The sequence below is a fragment of the Schistocerca americana genome, chromosome 1 (genome assembly GCF_021461395.2).
Source record: "Schistocerca americana isolate TAMUIC-IGC-003095 chromosome 1, iqSchAmer2.1, whole genome shotgun sequence".
NCBI lineage: Eukaryota > Metazoa > Arthropoda > Insecta > Orthoptera > Acrididae > Schistocerca > Schistocerca americana.
The window spans coordinates 1,267,055,416-1,267,079,387 of record NC_060119.1 but is presented as its reverse complement, the minus strand read 5'-3'; the positions used below and the strand labels follow the sequence as shown (position 1 = coordinate 1,267,079,387).

Genomic DNA, 23,972 nt, shown 5'->3' with positions numbered 1-23,972 from the left:
TGTTTCTCATTCAGAACAGCTCATGTACACTCTTCTACCAAAGACTGTAAATTACACACACGTCAGTACTCAGAGATGGCAGTTTCAAAAGCTCATTCTTCACTTTACATAACTTAATGTAAAAGGAAAGTAAAATGCAATGCCAATTTTTCTGGACAAGACTGATTAATAATCCAAACTAAATGTGGCAGACTTACCAGGATCATCAGCAGCCCCTAAGCACCAACATGAAACGTGGCTGGAGAGAAGGGCTTCTTTGCTCATAATATACGAAAGAAAAGTCGCATGACTTGACATCCCTGAATTAGGCTGTTAAATTGAGTTTTTGAGAACCCATATAGGAAATACAAAACAGATTTGAAGTATAAGTTTTATTTGCAGGTGGATTAGTTAGTAATTGCAGTACATTATTCACTTCTTAACACAGTCCAGAATACTCTTTTGACTGGATTTTTCCTACTGCTTAAGTAAATAGATCTTATTTTCTAAATTTGATGACATTACTAGCATATTGTCTTCTATATCAGATTCCTGCATATATTTTCTCAGAGTCTCTACACTCTGCAATGCCTAACAGAAAGCACCACAAATAAGCCTGATATGGCCTTTCACTATGTGATCAACGGAGTCTATTTCACATACACTTAAATTTACGTCACAGGAAACATACTCACATGCACGACTCGCACATACATGACATCTCTGTCTACAGCAATGAACTTCTAATTAATTGTATTTTACTGTTCACTGTCTGTGGATGATTTTGGTCAGGATGGTAGTTTTTATAAAATTTTTTTTTTTTTTTTTTTTTTTTTTTTTTTTTTTGAAGTTTCGTCTACTGAGAAAACATGAATGTAGTTCTCTGTTGCAAAAAATGCAAGTCTCAAATAGAAGAGTATTGTACGCAGTGTATCAGAGGTTCATTAAAGTTGTGCCATGCCTGCTTACCACATACCGCGTTGTAATTGGATAAAAAAAAAATTTTAAAAAAAGGAGATTCATCAAAAATGCAATATGTTATTGTGAACATTTCTGTCTGTTGTATTACAAACTGTACATGCAAAATAAATTCAACTTTGAAGTGAACGGTGGCTTTGTGTTTCTGCAGATCCTATTGGGATTTAATGTTTAGCCAGTATTATTAAGTTCATAATGTGTGATTTTCTGTAGACCCTCTCCTCAGCAAGTTTGCTACATTCAGAATGTCCTAAGCTTAACAGCATAAATGTTGGGTATTGTTTGTAAAAGAATGAAAGCTTACACATTTGATGTGTTCTATTTAAATAAAATCAAACAATGGAAAATCCAGGATGGAATGTAACAATACCAGAGAAGGAAAGTTGCTACTCACCATATAGGTGGAGATGCTGAGTCGCGATAGGCACAACAAAAAGATTCACACAATTATAACTTTCGCCCATTAAGGCCTTTGTCAGCAATAGACACACAAGCGCGCGCGCGCGCACACACACACACACACACACACACACACACACACACACACACACCCGCGCGCGCAAAACTTGCTCACACGTCTGCAGTCTCAGAGAGCTGAAACCACACCATTTAAATAAATAATTACTGTAAATGTGATGTGATGAAGTGGGCTTCAGTGGAAAGGAATCGTTTGAGACACAGAAATTTTCAGCATCTAATAGCTAAAGTGTCTTCATAAATTTTGTAAAATAAGTTATGAGATAAAGTAATTTTTATTGTATTTGCTGTGTATGACTGAAATAATGTAGCAAGAAAAAATATAAAATATCACAGCAGCTTAGTGGTTAAACCATAAGCATAAATGTAGACATCTGCTTAATGACAAACTTTGTGTCAAGATTGCTGTTACTATTACCGCTGTTCTTACGAATCGCACTTCTCATGCTCCACCTCGTGAAAGTGTTATTTTAGGCTCGAGAAACAGACATGTGGAAAGATGAGTTTGCTTCCCCAATTGATGTTACAAGCTTATTAGAAGTCAGCTCCGCAAATTTTTGTGTAAAATCCAAATTTAGAAGAAAGTTTTGATGCTACAGTTTTGCTCGATGCCTTCTATCACTGCACCAATCTTTATGATTTACAGTGTGTGATGCAAAGTATATATCTGAATATAATAGAGGGAAACATTCCACGTGGGAAAAATATATCTAAAAACAAAGATGATGTGACTTACCAAACGAAAGCGCTGGCAGGTCGATAGACACACAAACAAACACAAACATATCCCGAGAGCGGAAAGACTTACCTTAGGGGGGAAAAAAGGACGGGTATTCTCTCTCTCTCTCTCTCTCTCTCTCGCGCGCCCGCACACACACACACACACACACACACACACACACACACACACACACACACACACACACACACACAGACATATTCAAAGGCAAAAGAGTTTGGGCAGAGATGTCAGCGGAAGTGCAGAGGCAAAGATGTTGAATGATAGGTGAGGTATGAGTGGCGGCAACTTGAAATTAGCGGAGATTGAGGTCTGGTGGATAACGAGAAGAGAGGATATATTGAAGGGCAAGTTCCCATCTCCGGAGTTCGGATAGGTTGGTGTTAGTGGGAAGTATCCAGATAACCCGGACGGTGTAACACTGTGCCAAGATGTACTGGCCGTGCACAAAGGCATGTTTAGCCACAGGGTGATCCTCATTACCAACAAACACTGTCTGCCTGTGCCCATTCATGCGAATGGACAGTTTGTTGCTGGTCATTCCCACATAGAATGCGTCGCAGTGTAGGCAGGTCAGTTGGTAAATCACATGGGTGCTTTCACATGTGGCTCTGCCTTTGATCGTGTACACCCACCAGGTTACAGGACTGGAGTCGGTGGTGGTGGGAGGGTGCATGGGACAGGTTTTACACCGGGGCGGTTACAAGGGTGGGAGACAGAGGGTAGGGAAGGTGTTTTTTTTTTTTTTTTTTTTTCACACAGTTTTTTCGAAATTTTCCTGAATTTCTCCACCCTTTAACGTGTTTTGGCGGCAACACAACCACCTAACCTTTGTGCACATCGTTGTCCACCAACCCAAGTTCACCGCAGGATCGACATAGCCCAGCTTTAACCAACACTTTTTCGCCTTTTTTCACACCAGATCTCCAGTTACTTTGTAGTTCACCTTTATCTCTCCCCATATATTTTTATTTTCATTTCAGCCTCATGTTACATTTTCCACCTTCTAATACCATGTCACCCTCACAACACCCCCACAACGACCCCATTAAGTTTTATTTACATTCCCTCCGCAAACATGCCTTCGCCCTAGCCAGATTACGCTCCCATATTTTATTTTCTCAGGCTTGCCTGACATTTGGCATTACCCCCAAAGGCCTCACGCTTAAAGTTTCCATCTCTGGCTGGAACCCTTCTTCCCATCAGTCCCTATACCAGTTCCATACTGAACAATCCATTGCCCTCACCCACCTAATCCTTCACCTACACATCAACTCAGCCAATGAACACACCCGTCAACTCCTATCCTTAATAAAAGTCCTCGATCTTTCCTCTCCCACATCCACACTGGCTGTTCAGAGCATCCTCCTACGGGCCAACCGCAAATTAGAACACCATGCCACCCTCCACCTCAAAAAACTATCCAATCTCCTGGTTTCCCACCTCCGGAAAGGCAACTCACTCACCCTTCACAACCTTTCCAGCAAACCTCAATCTCCTCTCATTGCACACAAACCCAGTCTCTCCCATCTACTCAATCTCCCACTTCCAGCTCCACTCCCTCCAAAACCTCAGAATTCCAATCAACACAATCTGGAACCACAACACCCTAATTCAGTAGTTAACCTTTCCTCCAAACCTCTCTCCCAATCCCAAACCTCTGTCGTATCCAAAGGCCTCACCTTCAGCCCTACTCCCAGATTCAACCAAACAGCCCTCGTCAAAGATTTACTGTCCTACACTCGTACTCTCTGCTGGAAATATCACTTTGCCACGAAGAAAAATGATCCTAATCCTACTCCTAATGATCCAACTCCCCAAGACACTATCAAAATTGAACCCTGCCTGAAAAAGTTCCGTCCTCTGTCAGAGCGAGACCCACCTCCTCTTCCTCAAAATCGCCCTCTCCAAACCTTCCAGGAATTTGTGACTTCCAGCCTTGCCTCTCAATCCTTCTTAAAAAACCTTAATCCTACTCCCAACATCACCACTGCTGAAGCCCAGGCTATCCGTGATCTGAAGGCTGACCGATCCATCGTCATTCTTCCGGCGGACAAGGGTTCCACGACCATGGTACTTGATCGTTGGGAGTATGTGGCTGAGGGACTGCGTCAGCTTTCAGACAACACCACATACAAAGTTTGCCAAGGTAATCCCATTCCTGATGTCCAGGTGGAGCTTCAAGGAATCGTCAGAACCTTAGGCCCCCTACAAAACCTTTCACCTGACTCCATCAACCTCCTGACCCCACCGACACCCCGCACCCCCACCTTCTACCTTCTTCCTAAAATTCACAAACCCAATCATCCCGGCCGCCCCATTGTAGCTGGCTACCAAGCCCCCACAGAACGTATCTCTGCCTACATAGATCAACACCTTCAACCCATTACATGTAGTCTCCCATCCTTCATCAAAGACACCAACCACTTTCTCGAACGCCTGGAATCCTTACCCAATCTGTTACCTCCGGAAACCATCCTTGTAACCATTGATGCCACTTCCTTATACACAAATATTCCGCACGTCCAGGGCCTCGCTGCGATGGAGCACTTCCTGTCACGTCAATCACCTGCCACCCTACCTAAAACCTCTTTCCTCATTACCTTAGCCAGCTTCATCCTGACCCACAACTTCTTCACTTTTGAAGGCCAGACGTACCAACAATTAAAGGGAACAGCCAAGGGTACCAGGATGGCCCCCTCGTACGCCAACCTATTCGTGGGTCCCTTAGAGGAAGCCTTCTTGGTTACCCAGGCCTGCCAACCCAAAGTTTGGTACAGATTTATTGATGACTCACAGTGAAGAAGACTCCAGAATTTCCTCTCCAACCTCAACTCCTTTGGTTCCATCAGATTCACCTGGTCCTACTCCAAATCCCATGCCACTTTCCTTGACGTTGACCTCCATCTGTCCAATGGCCAGCTTCACACGTCTGTCCACATCAAACCCACCAACAAGCAACAGTACCTCCATTATGACAGCTGCCACCCATTCCACATCTAACGGTCCCTTCCCTACAGCCTAGGTCTTCGTGGCAAACGAATATGCTCCAATCTGGAATCCCTGAACCATTACACCAACAACCTGACAACAGGTTTCGCATCCCGCAACTACCCCCCCGGCCTGGTACAGAAGCAAATAACCAGAGCCCCTTCCTCATCCCCTCAAACCCAGAACCTCCCACAGAAGAACCACAAAAGTGCCCCACTTGTGACAGGATACTTTCCGGGACTGGATCAGACTCTGAATGTGGCTCTCCAGCAGGGATACAACTTCCTCAAATCCTGCCCTGAAATGAGATCCATCCTTCATGAAATCCTCCCCGCTCCACCAAGAGTGTCTTTCCGCTGTCCACCTAACCTTCGTAACCTCTTAGTTCATCCCTATGAAATCCCCAAACCACCTTCCCTACCCTCTGGCATGAATGGACACAGGCAGACAGTGCTTGTTGTTAATGAGGATCACCCTGTGGCCAAACATGCCTTGGTTCACAGCCAGCACATCTTGGCACAATGTTACGCCGTCCGGGTTATCTGGATACTTCCCACTAACACCAACCTATCCGAACTCCGGAGATGGGAACTTGCCCTTCAATATATCCTCTCTTCCCGTTATCCACCAGGCCTCAATCTCCGCTAATTTCAAATTGCTGCCACTCATACCTCACCTGTCATTCAACAACATCTTTGCCTCTGCACTTCCGCCTCAACTGACATCTCTGCCCAAACTCTTTGCCTTTGAATATGGCTGCTTGTGTCTGTATATATCTGTCTGTGTGTGTGTGTGTGTGTGTGTGTGTGTGTGTGTGTGTGTGTGTGTGTCAGCTACTCCCTAGGGTAAGTCTTTCCGCTCCCGGGATTGGAATGACTCCTTACCCTCTCCCTTAAAACCCACATCCTTTCGTCTTTCCCTCTCCTTCACTCTTTCCTGACGAAGCAACCATTGGTTGTGAAAGCTTGAAGTTTGTGTGTATGTTTGTGTTTGTTTGTGTGTCTATCGACCTGCCAGCACTTTCGTTTGGTAAGTCACATCATCTTTGTTTTTAGACATAAAGTATATATCTGAATATTATATGTCGTTGTTGCAACTGTATTGTGTCCAATTTGAACACCCAAAGTCTTTAAAATGTACTATCACAAAACCGTTTTTCTATTTCTGTGTGACATCTCTGGCATAACACATGATCTGCATAAAAAGTATATTTTCAGCACTTCACAAAATGCTTTCACCCGTACTTGCACTCCCGTCATTGAAGGGCCAGTCCCCTTCACCAGACATCCAGCAGGCCAGCTCATTTTGTGTGTGTTAGTGTGGTGTGGTGGCTGCATAAGCTGTTGGATGATGTAACAAGTCGCCAGTCAATAAGAGCTCACGAGCCGAAACTGGCCCTTTCCTTGTTTCTGATCAAGCACATCTTCGAGACTCAATGTTTGAATCTGAAAGATTGACAGTCGATATTGTTGCTGAATACAGTACTTCGGAAATACATGCAAAAAGATGGAACTGATGAAACTAAGTTATAAGTGGCACAAGAAAAGGTGTCAGTTGGGCCCTTTGTGATGTATTGGCTCAGTCCGGTACACCGTGGCGACTCTCCTGTTTTTCCATTGCTGTTGCAACCTATTGGTAATTGTATCGTAATTGTGCGGTGAAGCTAAATGTTGCAAGTTGCGTTGGCAGTGATGATCATGTATTACATCAGCATTTCCTCTCTGACGTCACTCCTCTCCGCAACAGTATAAAACTTTCCCTTAATTCTGTCACCAACCCACAGTGTGAACTGTCTGTCTTTTGTGCCAATTATAACTTGTTTAGTCAAATCGAATGTCAGTGGAAAGAAAATGGGACAAAGTCAAGCAAGATATTGCATAAGAATGTAGAATTGGGGTAAAGTTTATTAGGAAGTAACGTAAAATTGGGAAATTTTTAATACCGAGTTTTTCACAGGGGCTACGAATTTATAGTGCAGAATTGCAAAAAATGTAAAATTGATTTTCCACGGTGTAATAACTCATATTTTTTCCCACCCAACAAAAAATTAAAATTATATCATTTGGATAAATAACCTAACTTAAGAGTTTTCGTGTTGGAGGCAGCAACTTCACATCTACTAACAAAGCTGGGGAGGCACATTGGTACTTTTTAGTATTTATCACTACAGATAATTGAGAAGGTTTTTGTTATGTCCAAATAGGTTTAACAAGTAATACATTAACTGCAGTGTGTACTCGTTTGCTTCATTTATCCAAGACCTTTCGTTGATTTATTTGTTTTAGACATTAAAAGGTACAGTTGCTTCAGAAATGTCTAACAAAGGTCAAATGCCTTCAATTGCTGAACCAATTGCTCCATTAACTCTTAGTTATACTGAATGCTGTACAATTTGTTTTATTTTACAGGAAGTGAAACAGCCGCCCAAAATAATGCTGTCAAACGTAGAAGTGAGTATCAGCCTACTTATAGATGTAAAGTATACTTTTAATTTTCCAACATGTGCAAGAAAACCGAGCTGTGATCTTGTGAATTAAATTTATTTCAGGACAGGGATTCATATGTCAAAATGATCATGGATCTGGGTGGCCATGTATCAGATAAAACTGTCTTTGATCCCACTGCAACACATCTCATTTGTGGTAAACCGGCACGAAGTGAGAAGCTATTGGGTAGTATTGCATCTGGCAAATGGGTATTACACAAGAGCTTCATAGATGCAAGTTGCAGAGCAGGTACTTTTGTTAAGGTAAAAGAAACAGCATTCTTAATCACTTGTTTCAAATAACAGTGGTTAAAATAGAACAATGGAAAGTCCAGGTTGGAATATAAATATTATGAAATGGAGAGATTGTCTTCTTCAGAAAGGAAAATAAAAAGAAAAAGCTTTCTTTCTGAACGGACTTTGGCTGAAAGCTCCATCTGTTAAATCTTTTTTCTTGTGCCTGTCCGCATTTCAACGTGTAATCTTTATGGGGTGCAGCAATCTCTCCTTTTCATTATATTATTAATAGTTAAAATAGAATTTACATTGATCCACCAATGCATGTGTCAATTTATTGGCAAGAAGAGGCTGATACAACTAATTTTTATTAGATATTAACACAGGAAAGCAGACTGTTAATGGGACCAATAGCTGAAAAATGTGAAATGGCTCAGAAAATGGGTCTCTAGAACACTTTTCCTCAGCTGCATCTTTTTTTTGTTTTTTTTTTTCCATTTATAATGGTTAGAAAATCTGTTAAGATAACTTTTCTTTGATAACATGCATCAGGTTTTGTGACTTGCCCGGTTACAGGATGCATGTAACATGTGAATGTAACATACTCTGAGTTGAACTGAAATTAACTACCTGAGTTTAACAAATTCAGTCATTACTTCAAAAGGCATTGTAAATACACACACAATGAGAACAGTCTCTGGCCACTACGGAGTACTACAGAACTAGAATTTTTAGAAGTGTGACCCAGGCTGTTGTCTGACAAGTGAGATTTTGACTTGACAGAGTTGTACTGTATGAATGACAACTACAGCATTGCCATATATATTATCAGTGTAGCAGTTCGGAATGAATGTAAAGGTGCTTGTTTTCTTTTTTTAAAAAAGAAAAAAAGCTTTGACTGTGAGGTATAAACATTCCTGCAGCTTGTCTTATAGTGTTCAACCACAAGAAATATTCACAGTAATTGACAATATTCAGATCTTTGTGCTCAACAGCAGGTGCAAGATACATTCATAAAAAAGTATCAAAGTTGAAAACACATGGAGCTTGCAGAGCCCATTGATTAAGGTTTTTGGTATCAAACTAACTGCTTGCCAAGAAGACAATGTTTATAGGATAAAAGGTGATACATTAGCAACAGGAGAAAAGAATCTTCAGTCAAGCGAAATAAAAACTCAATCAACATATGAAATGATTTGCATGAGTAGCCATCAAGTACAGAATAAAGTTTGCAGTTGGATCATTCTATCACATCTGCAGAACTGAGAATCTCAGAGTAAGTCTCAGTTAACTAGTGTGTAAGCTTCAAAACCATAGTTGAAGATTTTAACAAATTACAAATTTGTAAGTAGTGGATGAGACATACCTTTCTGTGATGCCATTACAAAAGCTTACTCTGAATATTGTTAAGAAGAGGTAGTTTGGGCTTAGGTTGGTTATAGTTAGACTTATTGGACATAGACCTGACCTCTGTGAGGGTGTTTACTTAGACTGGTATCAGTTATCACGAAACTATTGTAGTAATCAGCAACTATGTCTTACAAGTTACTAATAAAAAAAGTCAAAAATCAATTTACATTCTTATAGGATTGATAGTCATCTTTCTTAAGTCCATAACTTAACAGTAGTGGATGTGTGATATACTTTCAGTTAAAGTAATATAATCACTTTCCACAAAAAATTGTATTGATATAATGATTTGTTTATTCAAATATGGAAAAATAAATTTTTGCTTTTACTGTTGAAACAGTTTGTAGTTCCCATAATGTTTGAATGCATACATTAGGATGTGTATTAGTTACAAAGTATTTTATTGTTTTGCAGGAAGAGGAATATGAGTGGGGCAACCCCAAAGCAAAAGAACTGTGGAGCCAGTTGCGACCTGGCAGTGTGGATATGGCATTGGCTAAGGCAGTTTACAGGTGGCGGTGCAAACTGTGCGGTAGTAATCGTGGTGCCTTCTCAGCTATGAGAGCCATCATACACACAAATCAAGAGAAGGCAGCTTCTTTTGCCAGACTTATCAAGGCCGGAGGTGGACAGGTGCTGGACGTCAGGCAAGTTCTTTGCTTCTGTCTCTGGTGTATGAATGTTCCAAAGTGTTCTTGTCATGTCGTGCAGCATACTTGCGGAATTCAGGGTGGTCATCATGAACTTAACATTGTGATTAACCCATCATAACTGGATCAGATGTGGAGTTTGTAGAACTAACCTTTCTTGGTTCGGCAACTATAACGCAGAAACAAAAATGGTTGTACCGTAGAGAGAAAGTGAGCAGAAGTTATGAGAAAGACAAATTACATGATGGCAGGCAAGGGGTTGGGGGGGGGGGGGGGGGGGAGATATCTGACAGCATCGCAGATTCCTTCTGCACCTCTTTTTAAATTGCGAAACTGACCACTTAAGGTCACACAGCTACTTTATTTTGCCCTCTTTGGTCAGGTTTTTCTCTGTTACCAGTACTCCTTCATAGTGTCTCTACACTGTTGCTTTCATTCTTCTGGTTTTGGTACTTCTTCTTTTGACTTGAAACCTTTCCTAACTTTGAATTCTGTTTGTTAACGTGTCTCATTCTAACATGAGGACTTCTGGGGTATTGGAGCTCTCAGCGTTTTTCCGAGCTGCATTAATTCAAGTCATTGTGATTCTTGTTCAGAGGTAATCAAATATTTTTTTTGAGTTTTTGTCCGTTCTTTGTACCCTACGGGAGGCCCTCGTCACACAACATTATTATACTGATGTCCAAGAAATATCAACCTCCCATTCCTCATGCTCTCAGATATTCTCTCTACATTCTAGTAGACTTCTTTGTTGCACCAAAGTTTCCAGGCACATGTGATTTTTCATAGGAATCTCCTTTGTAGGATCTGAAATTTCTCTAATTTGTAATTCATTGAGAGACAATCACTGGCACACAGGCATTCTGTTTTAGGTCACAGCATTATAGTGTCTTAGTTTGACATACCAGGAGATGTATTATTTGTTGTTCACTCGACGAAAGATCCGTACCCAAAGACTGGAAAGTTGCACAGGTCGCAACAATATTCAAGAAAGGTAGTAGGATTAATCCACTAAATTACAGGCCCATATCGTTAATGTAGATATGTAGCAGGATTTTAGAACATACATTGTGTTCAAACGTTATGAATTACCTCAAAGAAAACTGTCTATTGACACACAGTCAACATGGGTTTAGAAAACATCGTTCCTGTGAAACACAACTAGCTCTTTATTCACATGAACTGTTGAGTGCTATTGACAAAGGATTTCAGATCGATTCTCTAGTCCTGGATTTCCAGAAGGCTTTTGACACTGTACCACACAAGCGGCTCGTAGTGAAATTGCGTGCTTATGGAATATCGTCTCAGTTATGTGACTGGATTTGTGATTTCCTGCCAGAGAGGTCACAGTTCGTAGTAATTGACGGGAAGTCATTGAGTAAAACAGAAGTGATTTCTGGCGTTCCCCAAGGTAGTGTTATAGGCCCTTTGCTGTTCCTTATCTATATAAACGATTTGGGAGACAATCTGAGCAGCCGTCTTCGGTTGTTTGCAGATGACGCTGTTGTTTATCGACTAATAAATTCATCAGAAGATCCAAATCAAACTCCAAAATCATTTAGGAAAGATATCTGAATGGTGCAAAAAGTGACAGTTGACCCTGAATAACGAGAAGTGTGAGGTCATCCACATGACTGAGTGCAAAAAGGAACTCGTTTAACTTCGGTTACACTATAAATCAGTCTAATCTAAAAGCCATAAATTCAACTAAATACCTAGGCATTACAATTACGAACAACTTAAATTGGAAGGAACACACAGAAAATGTTGTGGGGAAGGCTAACCAAAGACTGCGTTTTATTGGCAGGACACTTAGAAAATGTAACAGACCTACTACGGAGACTGCCTACTCTACTCTTGTCCGGCTCCTTTTAGAATACTGCTGCACAATGTGAAATCCTTACCAGATATGACTGACGGAGTACATCGAAAAAGTTCAAAGAGAGGCGGCACCTTTTGTATTATCGCGAAATGTGGAAGAGTGTCACAGAAATGATACAGGATTTGGGCTGGAAATCGTTAAAAGAAAGGGTTTTTCATTGCGACAGAATCTTCTCACGAAATTCTAATCACCAACTTCCTCCTCCGGATGCGAAAATATTTTGTTGACACTGAGCTACATAGGGAGGATCGATCACCACGATAAAATAAGGGAAATCAGAGCTCGTACGGAAAGATATAGGTGTTGATTCTTTCCGCGCGCTGTACGAGATTGGAATAATAGAGAATTGTGAAGATGGTTCGATGAACCCTCTGCCAGGCACTTAAATGTGATTTGCAGAGTATCGATGTAGATGTAGACCCCATTTTTCAACCCCGGTCACAATGTGATGCAGGAATACCTTTCGGTTTTGCCTCTGAAGCAACTGTTCACAAACACACAAACGCCGTTCAACGCCTCTTGGTTTCAGCTCACACGGGACCCAAGTTCCTTCTTTCTTAATCATGCCCATAGCCTTCAGACATTTTGAAATGGCTTGCTGTGTCACTCCCACTAATCGTGCCAGTTCTTCTTGAGTTTGACGCAAGTCTTCACTCAGCAATGTCTCCAATTCTGCATCTTCAAAAACATTCTCTCTTCCACCACTATGTTGGTTTACAATGTTAAAATCACCATTCTTGAAGCGTTGAAACGTCTCGTGCCACATTCTTACACTAATAGCATCCTTACCAAATGTACTTCAGAGCATTCTGCAAGACTCAGCCGCTGTTTTCTTCATATTGAAACAAAACAGTAACACCTCCCGCAATTGACGAAAATTAGGCTTGTAAACTGACATTTTCAATCAAGAACAACTTTATGATGCAGACACAGATCAACTAATGTTTTAATGAGGATATGTTGACCGAAGTCCAAGCTATCTTCCTGACGTCTGCGATCTATTTCTTTCAACCACTACTTACTGTTGTCGCCACCTATTGGCAAACGGCGAAAGCAAAGTTGTACTCCTTGTATTTTATACAAATTTTCATTACACACTAAACTAAATTTTCCAGTATCGAAATCAGTATAGACATTCCCTTACACAAAAACTCTGTACCTCTAATCACATCTGTGCTCAGGTCAGGAATTGCCAAAAATTTATATTCGAATTGCTGACCTGCAAATTCAGTAGTTAATAATACTTCTTGTTTAATGCTTCTAATACTTTTCCAGTGGCAGCTATAATCCTGATTCCTGAAATATGCATTATTATTATTACCCCTTCTCTGTTTTAATGTATGTTTAAAAAATTGTGAAATCCTATTTAATTCAGTAACACTCTCTACCAAACATTTTACAGACATTCCTTGTGCATGAGCTAAACTGACAGGATGCCATATCTCACTGTTAGTTACCAGCATGTCTTCTTCACATAGCATATCCCAATTAATCTTTTCTTTAGCAAAAGTGTCATCCTGATCACCAAATTTATAGTCAAGTACCCCCCCCCCCCCTTTTATCACTACTTTTACTTATATCATTTACCATTCCCTTCCTCATCATAAATCCAGATACTTACTCTTTCTCCCTTTCTTCATTACTACTTAGTATCTCACTATGTTCATCACTATTTGAACTACTACTTTGTTTCTCGGCTAATCAGCTGTTCTTTATTTTCATTGTTTGACCATAAAGCTACATTCGTGGTGTACAATAGTTGGCCTCCACACTTTAATCATTGTAATTTCTTCTGTCATTTCTATTTGGGATAACCATAATTACTTCCAAAATGTGCCCTACTCTCTCTGTTTGTTTACTTGGTGATCTCTCCTTGAGTGGTTTCTAGGTTCAAAATGCCTAGCGTGATTTCCTGCTGTTGATTTTCTCTCTCTCTCTCTCTCTCTCTCTCTCTCTCTCTCTCTCTCTCTTTTTCTCTCTCTACATTTCCCATGTAGTTCAATCAATCATTGATATGACTCCTTGGAGCTCTAAAAACAGTTCTCTATGTTTGTTTTCTAATCCTATTATTATTGATGGTCTATCCAGCTCTTTATCTAAGTATTTAATTTTGTTATTCCAATACTGGCAACACCCTTTTCGGTATCAAATCTGTCACTAACCTAGAATTCACTCAGAATCCTTATGCATTCATCTTTAGGCAATATTCCTCTGGAAGAATAACTTAAATGTTTCCCATGAATTACAAGACTGTTTAATTTTTGGCTGTCCATCCGTAGTAAACTTCCTTTAAATTGCCTCTCACAGAAGAATTTTTTCTCTTCATCACTTCAGTTTCCAGACATATTATTAAATTTCGTAATAAAATCAAGTGGGTGTGCTTTATCATAGTTCAAAACTACAAACTTTTTTAAAGTTTGCAAAAGAAACTCCATTTGATAAAGTACATACTAAACTAGACTCTCACCTACCAACCGCCATGTCATCCTCAGCAAATACTAGATGTGGGTATGGAGGGGCATGTCATCAGCACATTGCTCTCTCAGCCATTGTCAATTTTCGTGACCAGAACCACCATTTCTCAGTCAAGCTTTTCAATTGGCCTTACAAGGGCTTAGAGCACCCCGCTTGCCAACAGTACTGAATAGACCTTGATGGTCACCCATCCAAATGCTAGCCAGTCCTGACAGTGTTTAACTTCAGCGATCAGATACACTATCACACTGAACTTCACTAACTTTTTTCTCAGTTTCAAAAACTTAGATTCTACATTTTCATTCATCTCATCCATTTTTTAGCTTCAATAGTTAATATTTTGTGCTTCTCTTCATTCCCCTAGTGTTTCAATTTTCTTATTTATTTCTACTTTGGTTTGTTCAGTTCGTGTCTCAAACTCATCCATATTTTCAGTACGCAATTCCGTAATACTATGTGGGTTTTCTGACAGAAATTAAAGAAGCTACCATCCTCTCTTCCCGATATTGTACAACTTTGTCTGTTTTAGCTTCACATTCTTCGCTGACGGTTTGTATTTTTACATCCATTTCTTTTGTCACTTTTCTAACTTCTTTTCAAAACAGTTTTCCACTGAGTTTGTCTTTCTGATCATGTTTGTAAGGTTAACATTAATTGCACCAACTTCTTTGTTCAATTTACTAAAGACACACTTAAACTTCCATTATTTCACTAGCATTTTTAATCATTTCTACTATTATCTTCTATGAATGCCCTAATATTGGCAAATGTAGAATTGTAAAACTACCACAGTAAACTGTCATAAGAAAGAGTAGACTGTGGTAGTTTTCATAGTAGCTTTGCTTTCGTAGTCATACCTGCTGTTACCTGTACATTAGGTGTGTTGGATATCTGTCAGTTATTATCTCATAACGATCACTTTCTTTACATATGCAGTCCTTGTTTCACTAGATTCCCTTAAAAACTGGAAGTGGTGAACTCTAGAAACTGAGTGAGGCCTCATATAAGCAAACAGTATTTATAGCAAAATTGAAATTGTAAATATTTAATTTTTATTCAAAAATTGTTGATTTGTAACACAAAACAGTGATGTTGTAGTATAAATAAAGAAAACAATACAGATTTATCATGTTGTTGTTGTGGTCTTCAGTCCTGAGACTGGTTTGATGCAGCTCTCCATGCTACTCTATCCTGTGCAAGCTTCTTAATCTCCCAGTACCTACTGCAACCTACATCCTCCTGAATCTGCTTAGTGTATTCATCTCTTGGTCTCCCTCTACGATTTTTATCCTCCACGCTGCCCTCCAATACTAAATTGGTGACCCCATGATGCCTCAGAATATGTCCTACCTACTGGTACTTTCTTCTAGTCAAGTTGTGTCACAAATTTCTCTTCTCCCCAATTCTATTCAATACCTCCTCATTAGTTATGTGATCTACCCATCTAATCTTCAGCATTCTTCTGTAGCACCACATTTCGAAAGCTTCTATTCTCTTCTTGTCCAAACTATTTATCGTCCATGTTTCACTTCCATACATGGCTACACTCCGTACAAATACTTTCAGAAATGACTTCCTGACACTTAAATCAATACTCGATGTTAACAAATTTCTCTTCTTCAGAAACGCTTTCCTTGCCATTGCCAGCCTACATTTTATATCCTCTCTACTTCGACCATCATCAGTTATTTTGCTCCCCAAATAGCAAAACTCCTTTACTACTTGAAGTGTCTCATTTCCTAATCTAATTCCCTCAGCATCACCCGATTTAATTCGACTACATTCCATTATCCTCGTTTTGCTTTTGTTGATGTTCATCTTATGTCCTCCTTTCAAGACACTGTCCGTTCCATTCAACTGCTCTTCCAAGTCCTTTGCTGTCTCTGACAGAATTACAATGTCATCGGCGAACCTCAAGGTTTTTATTTCTTCTCCATGGATTTTAATACCTACTCCGAATTTTTTATAGTGCTAGAAAACAATTTCCTCAGCAAAAAGGTACAATAAAAAAGCAAAACAAAAATATACCAGACATTGCTTCAATACTTCGTCAAACATACATAAAACATGTTCCTGTTACTTGGTAACAACTTTCGCATTTATCGGTAACAGGAAACTCTTGCCTTTGATCATAATGAAGAACGTTCTGTAGATTACAAAATAACAACAGTGTAATATGTTCGCGCACATAAACTGTACTTTGTAACTGTTTTTGTTGTGTGTTCAACTAATGTTTATTCTTATAAAATGCAATTTATGTTTTGTAAGGATATAAAATATACAATGGACTAACACTGAATGTTGTGCAGTTCTAATTATTTGCAAAACAATCAAGCAAAAAACAAAGAAGTCATTGGCTCCCTTTTTCTCTCCCACATATTCATTTGTGTTTCTTTCTTTACCAGTGCTTCCAATACTACTGGTAATCCTATTGTTTACTACATCATTTATGTAGTGTACCAAAACTACTGAACCGGGAGTGCAGCTTAACCAGATCTCATGGTCTACATATATTTTCTGTCTGCTTTGCTTTTGTTCATTAAATTCATTCTGGACATCTCTGTTTCCACTAATTCCTGCACCCCCCCCCCCCCCCCCCCCCCTCGCTTTCAATCTATTTAAAGCACACCATCTCCCACTTCTTTGTCACCCATCTTAATAAAACAATCACACACAGGAACAATAACACTTTACTTAAAGTTCCCGGTGCTGGTTACTGCTTCTGTTCCGTAACTACCAGATATCAAGTTCGTTTTATTTGCCGATGATACAAACATTGCAATAAATAGCAAATCAAGTGTAGTCTTAGAAAGATCAGCTAATAAAATATTTGTGGACATTAATCACTGGTTCCTAGCCAATTCCTTGTCACTAAACTTTGAAAAAACACACTACATGCAGTTCAGAACTTGTAAGGGGTGTCCCACGAGTATATGCCTAACATATGATGACAAGCATATAGAAGAAGTTGGCAGTGTTAAATTCTTGGGATTACAGCTTGATAATAAATTCAACTGGGAAAAGCACACCACAGAACTGCTGAAGCGTCTTACCAAATCGCTATTTGCAATTTGAATTGTGTCAGACATAGGTGATATAAAAATGAAAAAGCTGGCATACTATGCTTACTTTCATTCCATAATGTCATATGGGATTATTTTTTGGGGTAATTCATCAAGCCAAGCTAAAGTTTTCCGGACACAAAAACTTGCAGTAAGAGTTATATGTGATGTGAACTCAAGAACATCCTGCAGAAGCTTGTGTAGGGAACTAGGGATACTAACTACTGCTTTCCAATATATGTATTCTTTAATGAAGTTTGTCATTAAAAATATATCACTTTTTCAAACCAACAGCTCAATTTATGGAAACAATGCTGGAAATAAGAAAAATCTTCAAAAGGATTTAAAGTCACTTTAAAATAGAGGGAAACATTCCACGCAGGAAAAATATATTTAAAAACAAAGATGATGTGACTTACCATATGAAAGGGCTGGCAGGTCGATAGATACACAAACACACTCAGCGGAAAGACTTACCTTAGGGGGAAAAAGGACAGGTATACACTCGCGCGCGCACGCACACACACACACACACACACACACACACACACACACACACACACACACACACACACACACATATATCCATCCGCACATACACAGACACAAGCAGACATTTGTAAAGGCAAAGAGTTTGGGCAGAGATGTCAGTCGAGGCGGAAGTACAGAGGCAAAGATGTTGAAAGACAGGTGAGGTATGAGTGGCGGAAACTTGAAATTAGCGGAGGTTGAGGCCTGGCGGATAACGAGAAGAGAGGATATACTGAAGGGCAAGTTCCCATCTCCGGAGATCTGACAGGTTGGTGTTAGTGGGAAGTATCCAGATAACCCGGACGGTGTAACACAGTGCCGAGATGTGCTGGCCATGCACCAAGGCATGTTTAGCCACAGGGTGATCCTCATTACCAACAAACACTGTCTGCTTGTGTCCATTCATGCGTATGGACAGTTTGTTGCTGGTCATTCCCACATAGAAAGCTTCACAGTGTAGGCAGGTCAGTTGGTAAATCACGTGGGTGCTTTCACACGTGGCTCTGCTATTGATCGTGTACACCTTCCGGGTTACAGGACTGGAGTAGGTGGTTTATTACCTTATAAATAAATAAAACAAAACTTTATATATAAAAACAAAGATGAGGTGACTTACCGAACAAAAGCGCTGGCAGGTCGATAGACACACAAACAAACACAAACATACACACAAAATTCAAGCTTTCGCAACAAACTGTTGCCTCATCAGGAAAGAGGGAAAGACGAAAGGATGTGGGTTTTAAGGGAGAGGGTAAGGAGTCATTCCAATCCCGGGAGCGGAAAGACTTACCTTAGGGGGAAAAAAGGACAGGTATACACTCGCACACACGCACATATCCATCCACACATACAGACACAAGCGGACATATTTAAATATGTCTGCTTGTGTCTGTATGTGTGGATGGATATGTGCGTGTGTGCGAGTGTATACCTGTCCTTTTTCCCCCCTAAGGTAAGTCTTTCCGCTCCCGGGATTGGAATGACTCCTTACCCTCTCCCTTAAAACCCACTTCCTTTCGTCTTCCCCTCTCCTTCCCTCTTTCCTGATGAGGCAACAGTTTGTTGCGAAAGCTTGAATTTTGTGTGTATGTTTGTGTTTGTTTGTGTGTCTATCGACCTGCCAGCGCTTTTGTTCGGTAAGTCACCTCATCTTTGTTTTTATATATAATTTTTCCCACGTGGAATGTTTCCTTCCATTATATAAAACAAAACTTTTTATTTTAAATTCAATGCATTGGTATTTGTAAAATGATTCTTTCATATAGTGTTCATTAAAAAATGACGATCACTCCACTTGGGACCTGTGGAATGGTGCATTAGCTTATTTGTTTGAGTTGTACATATTTGTCATGTATTGTTGTTTTTCTGACATGTTCTACATGCTGGAGGACCTCCTCACTACAGATCAATTGGAATGAAAGTAAATCTAATCTAATCTATCATCTTCTTGCTACTCCTGCTCATAACTCCCGTGCCAGCTCACCATGTTGTTCTTACTGTTGTGCTATACTGATTGGCTGATGTCTCATTGAAAATGAAAATGGCATCTGTCATCCTCGTCCTCTCATTGGTTGAAGAAAGTTGAATTCAGTAGTGTGACATCCATTTATTTTTTTTATTTGCAATAACCTATTCAGTCTGAGAACACTTTTTGTTGCTTGAAGTGTTTTTACTGTTCACTGCCCAATGGTTCGTAAATTTTGCCACATATCAACTAATCTTACATGTGTGTTCTCACCTGGCGGCACCATATGCATTTGTGCCAATTCTGCTTTGTACATTAAGCCTTTGGAGTCCCAATTATTGAAGTCTAGTATAACTGCTGTAAACCGATTTCTAGAAATTGTGCTTTTGATGCACTCTACGCAGATTTTAAAGTAATTTAGCTTTTTCCACATTTATATCACCATCAACATTACAATGAATAGACCAAGTTTCAAATTAAGTAGTTGTTCACAGGTTGACACGTACTCACTCCTGTGAAACATTATGACAGTGGCAAATACAAAACAATACTGTCGTATAAAAGTCTCACAGGCAAACATCAGTATTGGCTTCAAATTACATTTTTAGTGAACACAGTAAGTTGCTTGGTGATAGATAATAAGTTGGTAAATGAGATTAATAATTCAAGGGGGTAATGAGATAACAGTACTGAGGAGACGTAGTGGTCCAGAGCAGTGGAGTAAGGAAAAATGGGATACATTGTTGCATGAGGTAGGTAACAGAGTTATTCCTGTCTTTCTGAGTGATTGTTGTCTTCATTTTTGTTTACTGATTCTGTCTTAAAATTACCTTAAAGTTACCTTATTATGTGACTGGAGAAATGATGGATGAAATTTTCATGAAAGTATCTACAGTAAAGAAAATGTAACAAACTCATAGTTGTTTTAAAAGAATTATTTTTTCCTTCGTTTGGTTGATACCAAATTGGTTTGCTGTTTTGTGATACTGTTTGCTACATAGTGCAATGATTTCGTTTTTGAGCTGATAGCAGCAGTTGTCGTTATTATTTTTAAAATGGTTGTTAAATATGCTTGCTGTATGTGCTGTATCATGTGTAATATAGTCCATTGCCTTTTAAGTAAATCATCATCTTCCATAATACAGTGATGGAAAATTTCGTATCAAGCATAATCAGATGAGAGGAAAGACAGCCAGCTACAACGGAGATATTGAACAGTAGATTGCCATATAAATAAGGTGTTAGTGACTGTATTCCTACTATCGAATTTCTGATATTTGAAGTGTGCTTGGAGACTTTCCTCAGATGTGATAAATCTGTAATCACGTTTTCAAATCTATGTAACTCCCGTGAATAAATGGATGTCCAGTTTCCCTACCAATGTGAACATTGTTATAGTGTGTTTTATCACATGATTAATGCCACTTTCAGTTGCTCAGTACAGCTTATCATGCCCAAATATGTAATATTGTTCTGACTTTATTTCTCTATTTGTGAGGTGCATGTGTAGGGCAGCAGCATTAAGAGCTATTCAACAAAAGATGGTGAAAGAACTGATTATTATGATTATTTCTCAGAGATAATAAAAACATCTAATGGGTAGTATGGAGGCCTAGTTTTAAATTACTGATGATTAGAATTTGGTTTTAAATTTAACTAAAGAGGATTTTTTCTGGAGCACAACTTAAATGTGTTTAATTTTTGCTGGTACTAATAATTGTTTCTATTTCAACAGGCCACCATACAAAAATCCTCAGGGTGCAACACATTGCTTTGCTGAACTTAACAAGTTAAATGAACCAATAGATATGGCAGCATTGGTTAAGAATAAAGTACCATGCTTGTCTCCACTCTATCTCAACAATTACCTTGTTAACGATCCTCCACCAGATGCTGATTCATGTGTCCTTCCAGAATATAGCCGTATAATGCAACAGTTGGACAGATGATAGTTGTTGCTGCATTTCTGAGACCAACTGCTTTAGCTTTGATGTGATGTGGAGCTATTTATGACATATGACTATGTACAGTTTTTTAATAAATATGTGCATGTGTTGTTTTTATATATTTCTCTTAAAGTTGTAACTAGTTTACGATATCAGGACATGTGTATAGGACATTTGACATGGCAGTGCCATAACAAGAAAGGAAAAAAAGCCAAGCATTTTAATGTATGCATATTTTTTTAAATATATAGGAAAGTGTAAACTCATACTGAGACAAACAGTTCCTGGATAAAAAAAAAGTCCCATGTACACTGTATGTTTTAATTGTTGACAGTCTGTGTGTAAATAAAAAAATATCAGTTTGTTTCTGACTTTTTTGTCCCATCCACCCACACCTCCTCTGATGCCTACGCTTTTCATTTACAGTGAGTTACTGGGCTCTATTTGAATAATAATTTAGTCAGTACTTATCTTCAGGAGGTAAAATTCCCATACTGCTAATAAACAAATTTCAAAATACACGAATATATATTACCTCTGAGAACTATTAATTCCTTCCTTGAAGCTGCACTAAGCCACAGAATGGGTGCTTATGACCAAAGCTGTATCTCATAGGCTATGCAATGCATTCTCCCATGACAGCACATACCAGTAGATGCATCTCATTGCTTGCTGGCAAATAGAATAATTGTTTAATGAATGAAGCTAGAAAATGCTATCAATAGATGCACACTGATGACATAGCATTTTCCATTGTAAAGTGTAGCTTTCATACTATCTATAAATATGAATAAAATATTTACAGTGAAATGGGAACAGAGAAGGGGTAGATAAGTGGAGGACAGGGACCAGCAAAGGTTGGGGTATGGGAACAAAGGATATGTTGTACAGATAGTTCCTACTTGCGCAGTTCGCGAAAGCTAGTGCTGGTGTTGGTGGGAAGAATCCAGAAGACAGCATCTGTGAAGAACATCATTTCGAATGGCATGTAAAATAACTGTGTTATCCAGCTGTCTCCTGTCCACAGTTCGGCTGGACCACCCAGTTGCAGAAATTGTCGCACAGCACAATGTGCTGCACTGTATGGAAAGAATTTTAGGGAACTGTAGCACATTTATCAAGGACGTTGCATGTAGAACGAAAGTGTGACCCATTCTTGAGTGTTTGGGATCCCCATTAGATTGAATTAAAGGAAAACGTAGAAGCAATTTAGAGGCATGCTGCTAGACTCGTTACTGGTAGGTTCAGTCAACATGCAGATATTACGGAGATGCTATGGGAATACCCGGGTGGGAGATTATCTCTTTGTGTAGCAGTAGTGAGAAAATTTAGAGAGCTGACATTTGAAGCTGGCTGCATGATTATTGTACTACCACCACTTACATTTCGTGTAAGAACCTTGAAGATAAGACAAATTTAAGCTTGTCTAGAAGCATTTAAGCTGTGGTTTCTCTCTCACTTCACTTGGAAGTGGAACAGGAAAGGAAATGATGTAGTGGTACAGAGTAACACACCACGCACCATACAGTGGGTTCTGGAATATGTATGTATGTAGAATAACTGTTTAACAGCATGCGCCATCTGAATTCTCCCCATCAACACCAGCTTTCCTGAATTGCACAGGTGAGAACTCTCCCAACAACATATCCATCATTCCTGTTATCGCTGCTGGGCCAAATCTTCGTGGTTCCTGTCTTCCACCTACCTATCCCCTTCCCTACTCACTCTACAGTACACACATGGCTTCTACCCTGCTGGTAGAAATGAATCTTCATTGGTTCATCCCACTTTATGTACACTATACCATAGTTGATGGCCACTCATTTTACAATTTACAGTGTATCCTGTAAAATGAGGTGAACCCGATCAGGTGGTGTCAATCCAATCATTTACCAGTTGTTTCATGTTTGGATAACTGTGCGCAGCATTTTAACAATTACATTGCAGCTGACCATTGTCATGAATTCTTGGCTAACCTGTCAACAACAGTGGCATGTTGTCCATATTTGGAAAATATTTAGAGTAGATTTCCCGACTATGTTATAGTTCTGGGTGGAGATTTAATTTACCAGATATAGACTGGGAGACTCAAACATTTATAACGGGTGGCAGGGACAAAGAATCCAATGAAATTTTTTTAAGTGCATTATCTGAGAACTACCTTCAGCAGTTAAACAGAGAACTGACTTGTGGCGATAACATATTAGACCTTCTGGTGACAGATAGACCCGAACTATTTGAAACAGTTAACGCAGAACAGGGAATCAGTGATCATAAAATGATTACTGCACTGACGATTTCAGCCATAAATAGAAATATTAAAAAAGGTAGGAAGATTTTTCTGTTTAGCAAAAATTACAAAAGGCAGATTTCAGAGTACTTGACAGCTCAACACAAAAGCTTTATCTCAAGTACAGATAGTATTGAGGATCAGTGGAGAAAGTTCAAAACCATCGTATTTATGCATTAGATGAGTATGTGCCAAGCAAGATCATAAGTGATGGAAAAGAGCCACCGTGGTACAACAACTGAGTTAGAAAACTGCTACGGAAGCAAAGGGAACTTCACAGCAAACATAAACACAGCCAAAGCCTTGCAGACAAATAAAAATTACACGAAATGAAATGTAGTTAGAGGGGGGCTATGCGAGAGGCGTTCAATGAAT

The 23,972-nt window shown here is 39.4% G+C and overlaps 1 protein-coding gene across 3 annotated transcripts in view; it reads left to right on the top strand.

Annotated features, from left to right (window-relative positions):
* Window positions 1-21,671, top strand: part of LOC124620164 (DNA topoisomerase 2-binding protein 1-like) — a 289,518-nt gene extending 267,847 nt beyond the window's left edge. For all 3 annotated transcript variants that reach the window (XM_047146853.1, XM_047146844.1, XM_047146837.1), the window contains exons 22-25: window positions 7,573-7,614; window positions 7,713-7,913; window positions 9,711-9,943; window positions 21,097-21,671. In XM_047146853.1, the coding sequence (XP_047002809.1) occupies window positions 7,573-7,614; window positions 7,713-7,913; window positions 9,711-9,943; window positions 21,097-21,310 (690 nt within the window). In that variant the 3' untranslated portion in view covers window positions 21,311-21,671. The remainder of the gene's footprint in view (window positions 1-7,572; window positions 7,615-7,712; window positions 7,914-9,710; window positions 9,944-21,096) is intronic.
* The last annotated feature ends 2,301 nt before the right edge of the window (window positions 21,672-23,972 follow it).